At 48.8% G+C, this 10,567-nt stretch overlaps 1 protein-coding gene across 1 annotated transcript in view; it reads right to left on the bottom strand.

The window, feature by feature from the left end:
* dnaja2a (DnaJ heat shock protein family (Hsp40) member A2a) overlaps positions 1-9,835 on the bottom strand; it is a 10,295-nt gene extending 460 nt beyond the window's left edge. Inside the window, exons 1-9 of the mRNA XM_086190678.1 lie at positions 9,670-9,835; positions 8,582-8,641; positions 5,062-5,288; positions 4,840-4,920; positions 4,619-4,752; positions 4,329-4,525; positions 3,099-3,243; positions 2,797-2,924; positions 1-1,644 (exon numbers count right to left, since the gene is read on the bottom strand). The exon at positions 1-1,644 is cut by the window's left edge and continues 460 nt beyond it. Coding sequence (XP_086046804.1) covers positions 1,456-1,644; positions 2,797-2,924; positions 3,099-3,243; positions 4,329-4,525; positions 4,619-4,752; positions 4,840-4,920; positions 5,062-5,288; positions 8,582-8,641; positions 9,670-9,747 — 1,239 coding nt within the window. The 5' untranslated portion in view covers positions 9,748-9,835 and the 3' untranslated portion in view covers positions 1-1,455. The remainder of the gene's footprint in view (positions 1,645-2,796; positions 2,925-3,098; positions 3,244-4,328; positions 4,526-4,618; positions 4,753-4,839; positions 4,921-5,061; positions 5,289-8,581; positions 8,642-9,669) is intronic.
* Positions 9,836-10,567: the final 732 nt, after the last annotated feature.

Below are 10,567 nucleotides of genomic sequence, written 5' to 3'. Positions count from 1 at the left end.
TTCTTCTACTGACCAGGAGTTGGCGTTAGTGGAGGGGTTTGACGCTGGGGGGCGACGATGGAGGAGTGGAGGGGGAGGGGCTCACCAGATCAGTCGGATGATTTGCAGCGGGACGCGCCACTCGCCGGATGCACGTTAAATACATGCAGGGATGCAAACAGATGGAAGGTGGAAAACGTCCACCTGCGGTCCCACGTACAGCAGGAGACCCACCCCTGCTGGCCGCCATCTCACATCAAGATTCCCAGTCCGGGAAATGACAACAATATCAGACAGTTCAGGCTAATCGGCAGCCTGCTGCTAACTAGCTAACAGACGACCGACGGCGGCATCAGGATCGTTCTGCTTACATCACCAGGACTCCTCAGCGGCTCTGATCCATCTGTATTGATTCCAGATCATTTACAGACATCGATCACATGGATCTACCCTAATGAGGGAAAGGAACATCGCTGCTCTGTCATAATCTGGAGTTCATTTAAACCAGGGGTGTCCAACTGGTCCAGGACAGCGCCGTGTGGCTGCAGGTTTTCATTCCAACCCAGCAACACCTGATTCTACTTCAATCCATCAAGCTGGGTCCTCACAGCTCATTGGTTGGATCAGGTGTTGCTGGGTTGGAATGAAAACCTGCAGCCACACGGCGCTGTCCTGGACCAGTTGGAGACCCCTGGTTTAAACCCTCATGTTCATTTTGTAGATTCTGTTATATGCAACTGGAGGCCTTCATCATCATCATCATCATCATGCCCAGCCTGGCCAGTACAGACGATCCATGTGATTATGTATTGGAGCAACAACCGCCGCTGTGCTGGCAGGTCGCTGTGCTTCAGATCTTGTGTCGCTGCTGGTCACCACATTTTGCGTCATTGTCCCCCATCGTTCCTATGAAGCTGAGCTCAGCACAAACGCTGAGGCGTCACAAACTGACTTTTGGCAAACTTGAGGACATCAAGAGCAGAAACAGACAACGTGCTGCAGATATGAGATTAGAAGTCCTACACAATGGCGCCATTATGCTTTTAAAGCCACTCAGAAATGCGTCAGCGCCGTCCCGTCCGTCGATCCAACACCCGCAAAAGAAGAGCGACTATTCAAAGTTCGACCATTAGCACAGTACCCCGAACTGATGGAACAAAGTGGCGTGCAGAGGAGGGGACTGTTTGCATCCCTGTACTTTCATGGACCTACTTGGAGAGGCGTCTAAATGGGGGAGCGGTTATAGTACGTGGCCTTATTGGCGTCACCGCTGCAAACTCGCCAGTCAGAGATCAAACGAATCCGAGGCAAGTTGACAACATTAATCAATGGGTCCATTTGATCCGTGTCTGGGAACCACCGGCCTTCCCGGTCGGAATGACCTCCTTGTTCATTCTGCAACTCAAACACTTTCTCCCCAAGTAGTGTGTGTGTACGCGCGTGTGTGTGTGTGTGTGTGTGTGTGAGAGAGAGAGACTACTGGTGGGCACACTGTACGCCCGGCCCGTGGTGGCCCCCCTCTTCATCTGAGCTGTCGTGGTAGGCCTCTCTGCGGCTGCCGGACGTGGAGCTCTGGCTGACGTCGTAGTCCTGCAGGTCGACCTCCTCGGTGTCCCCGGTGATGATGGGCGGCTCTGACCGCGAGGGCAGCATGTCCTCCAGCTCCTGCACAGAAACCACAACACCGCTTAGAGCAAAGTACCTCGTCAGCTCTTTGGACACGTCAGCGGGTCAAAGGGCCGTGGGGTTGAGGGGGCGTGTCTACACAAGCGTGTTGGCTGTGATGGGGCCCCGTCAGGAAGGGTTACCGTGGGAACCCTGATGTGGATCCACTCAAGTCTTCATGGCCACAAGAACTCATCAGTGCTGCTCGATGAGGTGACTAACACAGGAGTCCACTTGTCAAGTTAAATCCAGACAAAATTTCACACGTGTGTCATGAAGGCAAATCTGAAGCATGCTACATATTCCATTTCAAACTCAAGTGTGTGTGTGTGTGTGTGTGTGTGTGTGTGTGTAAGACATTCCTGCCTCAGCAGAGATGTCAGAAGCCTCCATCTTCACTGACAACATTGGCAGCTTAACATTTAAACAAATCGACGGCACAAAAACCATCATTTTTTTGTGTCAGCAGCCAAAACGCTGTGAAGGTTTCTACCGGCCACTCGGTGACCACCGACACTGGCATTGTCATTTCAGAACTGGATTCTTTTGAACTGTGGTGTGAATCTCCAGATGAAGGTTTACATCATCAAGAGAACCAGAGCAGAAGAACGAGCGCTGGACAGAATCCACTTCCCTCCCACCACACATGAACAAACGCCGCCGTCAGCAGAGCGCTCACTCACTCCTTAACTTATCTCGAGTACGTAGTTTAGGAGACGTGCTAGAACTCACCAGCTCACAGGCCCGGAGGCCCGACTGGCCTCGCTCTTGTTGACATCATCCACTTCCAACAACAGAAGCCTCTCAGGCCGAGTAAGAACCCACAATCTAGCTACTAGGCTTGAAACAGGATTACGTAAAACCCTGGTGGCCTCTTCATTGCCGAGTGGGACAAGTGCTGGCCTACGCGCGCCCGCACACACACGCCGCCGTAAAAATGCAGCAAAAACCATCACCTTTCTGCGTATTTCTCACTAGCGTGAAAGAATGGAGACTCTAAAACTGAAGACGAGAGTGTGCGCAATGAAAGCGTGTCTCTTCAGCGCACCAGGACCTTCTGGCATAAAGCTGTGTGTGTCTGTGGAACTCTGAAACTGTTGTGTGTATTAACAGAAGAAGAAGAATGTCCACTGCTGATGAAAGGCGTCGTACCGCCAGCTTCTCCGGGCTGATCCAGTTGTTGTTGGGGAACTGAACGTCAAACTTGATGTACAGGTCTCCTTTCTCAAAAGGGTTGCGGTACTGTGGCATGCCCTCCCCTCGCACCACCCTCACGGAGCCTGGAGAAAAGGGTTGGAAACAAACCATACAGGGATTAACGCTCACATTTCTTCCTCTTTTCTCATGCAACGTCTTCATGGGGCAAGGGACGCGTGGGGGGTGTGTGGATGTGACAGGTGCGACGTCGTCATCATTTGACAGTTGCTCATCCTGCAGCGTCTCAGGTGTGTTACCTGGCTCGATGACTTTGCCAGCAGGATACTTCACAACAATCTGTCTGCCGTCTAAATGTTTCAGCATGAACTGGAAGCCGCACAGCGCCTCCACCAGCCCGATCTTGTGGTTCATGAACAGGTCGTTGCCATCTCGCCTAAACGTCTGCAACACGGAGAGATCTGATGAGTGACAGCAGCCCAACAACACTGACAACAAACATGACCCTCATCCAGCTTTTGAGAATATTTGAACAGTCTCCATGTTGGTTAGTAACTTTGACTGACAGTCACCAAACAACCTTCATATCAGACGTGACGCAGCATCACGCTCAACACCAGCGGTGGCTCAAGGAAACGACCCACACCGCTAACCAGGAGATGCTTCAATAGCGTAGCAGGAGCTGCGACTCTCAGATCGTTCTACACGCTGGACCATCATACGCTTGTTTCTCTCTCGACTGATCAGCCCATCCTCACAGTCGTACGCAGCCAGCTTCTGATCCGGGACACAGAGGCGACAAGCGCCTGGAGCCTCACTATCAATGACAAACCTGGCCGCCATGAGTGCTCGTCACCTCCGCTGGTAACGTCTGTCACTTTGTCATCTCAGCCTCAAACTGCTTGACCGTCTCTATCCTCCATGCAGCCGGAGGCTGTACGCAAGGTCAGGATGCTACACGCCATTCCAACACCTAACACTTGTGTTTGGTGCATGTATGGTCAGCATCCAGCTGAAGCAGTTTAATCAGTTGTGAAGTTCTCAAGTAGGAAGTGTGACATTAGCCTCTGTTTCCTGTGTGCTGCCGTCGTCGAACTTCCTCTCGCTACGAGAATCACCAACAAACTCACAGCTTGCAAGCTAGCAGCAACCTGCACAGTGAAAGAGTCAACAGGTCTGGATGATAAAGCAAGGCAGCTTCCATCCCAGCTCCTTGTACTGGTCCAGTTCTCTTCACTCCACTGGAATCTGACAAGCGTGCTGAGTCAGCAGGTAAAACCAACGCTTGGACACTCGTTGGTTCTCCTCTCCCAGCTCAAGTGGAGCAAGACCCAGAAAACAGACATGCTCCACTGCGCACCATGACAGTGACAGTAGTGAGTCCATTATACCTAAGGTGCTGGTAGAGCAGCAGAACAAGTGCTGCCATGGTGGCGCACACGGACCTGCGTTCTGAGTAGTAAACCTCCAAGAAAGAGAGAGAAAACATGACCCGACTAACAGAGGGCAGGTGAGTACGGTTACAATACCTCGTTCTCTTTCTCCTGCAGAACAAGAACTATATCTCCAGGCTCGACTCCGGGTGCCTGGTCCGCTTCCCCTCCGAAGGTTATTTTCTGGCCATGCTTCATGCCTTTGTCCACATGAACCTCCAAAATCTTTACCTCCTTCACAACTTTTTTGCCCTCACATTTTTTACAGCGGTCTTTCTCGCTGATGACTTCCCCTGGAGCAGGCAACATAAAACCAGACAGAGGATCAGGTCAAATCCAATAATACACCGAGGAAATGTTGGATCTGGACCACTGTGCCCCCCTACCTTCTCCATTACAATCGGTGCACATGGACTGCATCTGCTGGACCATCCCCGGGGCGAGCTGTCTGATCATGATGCGCATGCCACGCCCCCTACATGCAGTACATTTCTGTACAGCGCCTGTTTTGCCTCCCTGCCTGCATGTGTGAAGACCCAGAGAGGATATCAGTAAGGACTTGAGGAGGCTGCCAAACCAGCAACACGCATCAGTGAGGACAACTTACCCGTTACAAGTGCTACAAAGTACATTCTTGCTTAGTTGTAGTTTAGTTGTCTTCCCATTGTAAAGGTCTTCCAGTGACACTCTGTACAAGAAAAGCTTGTTTAGACGTTGTTCATTCAACAGTTAACACAAGAATAGTTTGTGATGCCAGGACAGAGTTTTAGTTTGCGTTCATGCACCAAGATGCGAACGTGTCTATGTGAAGGTTGCAGCTGGGTCTTACTTGAGTGGATGGACCATGTCCTCTCCTCTCCTCCGCCCTCCGTTGCGGGAGCGATTCCCTTGACCCATGAAGCCAAAGAGTCCACCACCAAAGATGTGGGAGAAGATGTCATCCATCCCAGGGCCACCCCCACCTCCTTCCCGCAAGCCTTGTTCTCCATAGCGGTCATAAAGCTCCTTCTTTTCAGGGTTGGTCAGCACTTCGTAGGCGAAGCTGATTTCTTTGAACTGTGTTGGAGAACGAATGCGATGAATCAGGTCAGAACTCAGGAACCACACAACTGACGGCAGTAAACAAACCTCAACGAAACAGCAAAGGGAGGGGCTGAGAGGAGGAAACATGCAGTAACAACTCAGTAGGGCTGGGCCATATGACCAAAATTTTATATCCCGATACGACATACATCACGATAAAGCACATTTTTGGTAAATTCAATGAATGAACAGTTTATTTTATTTTTTATTTCTTCCTCCACTTTTGCCCGGCACTCCTCATATAAAGCAGGTAACACAACCCTACTGATGTGTTTTCGGCTGACATTTCATATCTGGGGTCCAGTGTTTGCACCAACTCAAGAAACCCCTGTCTCGACCGTGTAGATTGGAATCATATCTTTACAGATGTGCCGACCCTAACGGCCATGGTTATTTCCTTCCACCTGCGGGAGGTGTGGCTACATGCTGAGCCGCGGGTAAAAGCCTGTTGCCATGTCTGCGTCTGGTGTTTCTTCTCAACGTCAACGTCACTCGGCCCAGCTTTTGCTGCTTTTTCTCGTGGACTCTCTCTGTATTCTTTTCATGATTCTTTTTCAGGTGATAAAAAAAGTTACTCGTGTTTGAGTCTGTTGTTGGATCGGGCAGCGGCAAACTTTACAAAGTGCAGCAGTCTGATCCTTGTCGGTCTTTTTATATCCAAACCACTGCCATATGACAGAAGTTCCCCCTCTTTTGGGTACAAGCTAGTCGGTTTGCGCTGGTTGTTCGTCATCTTGGTGTTGTTTGGATTGAGAATTGGTAACATGTTCTTCTGTGTGGCGTCCACCGTCGTCCTCCATGGCTGTGTATGTTTGAGCCGCGTGCCTGGGCTTGCCGTAAGGCGTGTCGGTGACGTAAAATACTGCCGTAAAGCCTGTTTTGCGACACCGCGATACAAACAATAAAGGTTAACATTAAACATGTGACATTTTCTATCATCCAGACGATATATATCGTGATATCGCCCAGCCCTACAACTCAGTGCTGTATAGTTTGGCTCCTCTTAGTTGCCTACAATGCTCGCTGCCACTGACATCTTTGGCATGTAATGCACATAAATGTCACAACACGCAGCATACGTGTACAAAATAGTGACGAATGCAGCTTTTACTAGCACCCGTCAAGCTGCCTCATCCACCTGCTCAGGTGTTAACTATGAGAAGCAGTGCAGCTGGAAGTTCCTGCTAGGGCCGGTGAGACGGTGTGAGTAGAGGCAGAGTGCAGCTGGGCTCCACAACGCCACACAAAACACTTCCATCTAACTGCAACTATTTCAACGACTACTGCGATGACTTGTGATATCACAGTGAACGTTCATCTTTAAATCACCATCGGCATTTTTACTCAACAAAAAAAAACCCCAAACATCAGATGTTTTCGTAAGTCGGTGGGTGACGGTGAGCGCCACCGCCATTCACCTGAAACGGTTTACTGACACACAGTCAGCCTGGAACGCCACTGCACCATCAGAAACCCTGATTACAATTTCAGTTCAATTTCTATTAAATTGTGCAGCCACAATTTCAAGCTACGCAAAACAATATTGTTGCATTTCCTACTTAAAAGTTTCAATTCATTCATACATTTGAGAACTTGATCGATACGCAGTACTGCTATGAGTGGTAGTATTGCTATGAGTAGTAGTATTAATATTGCTACGAGCGGTGGTATTGCTACGAGCGGTGGTATTGCTACGAGCGGTGGTATTGCTACGAGCGGTGGTATTGCTACGAGCGGTGGTATTGCTACGAGCGGTCCTATTGCTACGAGCGGTGGTATTGCTACGAGCGGTCCTATTGCTACGAGCGGTGGTATTGCTACGAGCGGTGGTATTGCTACGAGCGGTGGTATTGCTACGAGTGGTAGTATTGCTACGAGCGGTAGTATTGTTAAAATCTTAATGACAGCCATTCTGACGAGGATCCCTTCTGGAATTGGACCCATTTAAAAGGCGTCTGGTCCAGAATTCCCTGGGGACCTCTAATCATTTCTAGTAAATCCTCCATGATCTAAATCTGCTACAATTCCATGTATAATTATCCAAAAAACAAACAAACAAAAACAGCAACAGGGAGGCCGTGATTATATCGGTCCCATTAGCGTGGAGTCTCCACCGCGCCACAGTGAGGCCCAGTGCCGCATCGTCTGAGGGGTCAGACCATCTGCTCCCGACCTCGTCCACATCCCATTTCTTCCAGACCTGCTCTCAAGCTGCACGGCCACTTCAGCCACTCCCTCAAACCCTGAGAATCACACACCACCAACAGAGGCCTCCTCCATGCCGGTCAATCAGATGAAGAGCAGCTCTACTTTAGTGGACCTCATCCAAACCGTCAAAAACATCATCCCAGTTAAAAACAAGCGCATCACATCGAGGTCAGACACGGACCACAAGGAATGACATCACACTGAACAGCTATCAAGTCTGAAAATCGAACGGTGGGTGAGTTGTTAGTGTCCCCTCGCTCACCTGGAAAAGCAAACACTTTCACAATATTAGAAATAAAAGCTTTCAAGTTGCCATTCCTCTCACTACCAGCGTGACCTCCTGCATCATCCCATGTGGCTGACGAAGGAAGAAGCCCGTGAATCTTAATGCTGCCACTATGCTAGCAGTGCATCCCATAATGAAGCCATCCAGTAGAACTGTGGGGGGCCAGCAGGGACACAGCAAGGGGGCTCAGGAAAACTGCTGCATGTTCACAAACTCAAGATCGTACTGGATTTATTATGAACCGAAAATGTGAAAACTGATTCCAGACAACAGCTGGAGGCGTGATGACACATTTAGACATTCAGACTTCAAGGGAACCCGAAGCTGCTTCCAATCCACGTTATTTCCATTGTTGCTGAGGTAAAAAACCTGAAAAAAGTGTTGGTGCGAAGCTTGAAGTGTAGAGGACTACACCCCTCCTGGTTTCTCCCCAGCAGCACATTTACCCTCAGCTGGCTCAAGGGTCACTTCCTTCACCTTCAACTTCTTGAAGACGAGGGATCGACCCCACACTCCAATCAACACATTAGCTGTTCATGAGTTTCCATGACCTTTAACCAGCATTTTCTTGAACACTCTCCAACACACATTGACACATGAAAAGTGAACAGAAATGAGCGTCCTTTTTTTTTTTTAAATTCCCCCAAAAAAATTTCAAAAACTTTTCCTGGTGATCTGTGACACTGTTTTGACACAAAACATCCAGTCGTAAACGCACCAGTCATGACTGACCTCAGAGGGAACTGGTGTGTGTGAGAGAGAGTCGTCTTACCTTATCACCAGCGTTGGGGTTCTTGTCAGGGTGATATTCTTTCGCCAGTTTCCGGTAAGCCTGTAGTAAACAAACATGACTGCTTCGCATCACTCTGGCAGCGGACAGGTGTTGTTCACTGGAATCACACGCGCGTGACTCGACATGTTACCTGTCGTTGACGTAATCACACGTACCATTCGCCGACAGCTTCGAGCTGTGTTCACCGGCTCGTTAGGTACTTATTTTATTTGTTTGTTTACCAGTGAGACAAAACGCCCAAACTTCTGCGGCGTTGGAACCGGAACTACAGTCTGAAGACTCGGGCTAGCATGCGCTCAGATTTTCTCCTTCAACATGGTGATGCCAGTTAGCATCTCCCGCTAGCGCTAACCAACACAGCATCACTTGATATCCTGAAGCTCAGCTGCTTGTACAGTCAAACAAAAGCCTCTCAACAGACAGTGCTAGCTAACCGACACGCCTAACACCAGAACGTCACATTCGTCCTGGAATCTCACAAGGTGGTTAGCAAACGCGACCGCTAGTGAGTCGTTGGCTAGCTGATGCGGGCTAGCGGTGCTCAACGACACCTGTTTAATTTAGTACCAGCTCAGCCACTGTTGATAATAACACGACGCGTCCGTAACTCACCGAACGCTTGGAACCTCAGGCTCCTTTGCCGAGACGCCAGTGAAAGATACTTGACAAGTGGTAGCCGGTTGGAGCGACGCACACCTGCGCCGCCGCTGCTGAGGTCAATCGCGTCATTTGACCAAGCGAAGGTGACTTCAGCGCACGTTCGCTTCCCAACATCATCACACCGAACCGTCCCACTGAGTCCAGAAAACACACCGGTGGCAACAAGTCACCCGATACCACCGGACACAGACACGTTTGGCGGTACAGCCGCAGTGTCACATGAACGTCCAGGCCACTTAGCTTGTTGGTTTAGCATGCTAGCACCGACTCCCAGCTAACGTTAGCTAGCTAGAACGCATAGCAACGCATTTCCTGGTGCGACCAGTTTTTTTTATATCACTTTTCAAACTCGAAACGGGAGACATAACGTCACGCGGCGGTGTAACGAGCTTGTGTCCCGTCGTTACCTTCTTCAGCTCATTTTCAGACGCAGATGGAGACACCCCGAGAATGTCGTATAGTTTGGTATCGACAACATTCGCCATGGTGTTGCTGTGGGATGCTGCTTCAGCGGGGAGGCGGTTGGACAAAGAGAGCGAGCCGGTGGAAAAGGTTTAGTTCGTCTCGTGTCTCAATTTCCGGGAGGTTGAGTCAGTTAAGCCCGCTGGCGCCCCCTAGCAGCTGGTGTACAGAACGACTAAAATAAAATAAAATAAAATAAAATAAAATAAAATAAAATAAAATAAAATAAAATAAAATAAAATAAAATAAAATAAAATAAATAAGGTGCCTAATAAAGAATATGACATTTTTTTATAAAAAAAATCATAATTAGTGTTTAAACAGCTTCTTTATGGGGTAAAAATGTTCTTTAAAAATGTTGCATCCCTGGTAATTATTATTTCATAATTTGATCAGGTGACAAACTGACACTTTGCCCAGGCCCTCAGTTTGGCTTGTGTCACATAAGACAGAAATGAAGAGGGATGGCGGCGCACAGACAGAAGCCATTTTAACAACAGCAGATATATTTGGCCCACGATTTAGTCCTTTGCTTTTCAAGGGAAAAATTCAGGCAGCTGTTTTAATGTGTCATTTGAAGATCAAAGTCTGAAATGTCAGTCTTGTTTAATAAATGTAAAATGTGACACAAATGAAGAAATAAAAAAGATATAACAACAAAAGCTACAGCATCAAAAATGAACCCTCCAGATTATAATAGAATGAGAACATTAGGCTTGAAACAGTGCAGGGGGCTCAGGGAATCGAGCCGCATGCATCGACCGGTCTCTGTGCTTGTTGAGTGTAACATTTGACTTTGAGCTCACGGTTCTGGTTTTGATCTTGAGGGTTTTTCTCCACAGC

The sequence above is a fragment of the Aulostomus chinensis genome, chromosome 2 (assembly GCF_037954235.1).
Source record: "Aulostomus chinensis isolate RoL2024-O1b breed Wild chromosome 2, RoL_Achi_v1.0, whole genome shotgun sequence".
Classification (NCBI taxonomy): Eukaryota; Metazoa; Chordata; class Actinopteri; order Syngnathiformes; family Aulostomidae; genus Aulostomus; species Aulostomus chinensis.
This window is presented reverse-complemented; position numbering and strand designations above follow the sequence as displayed.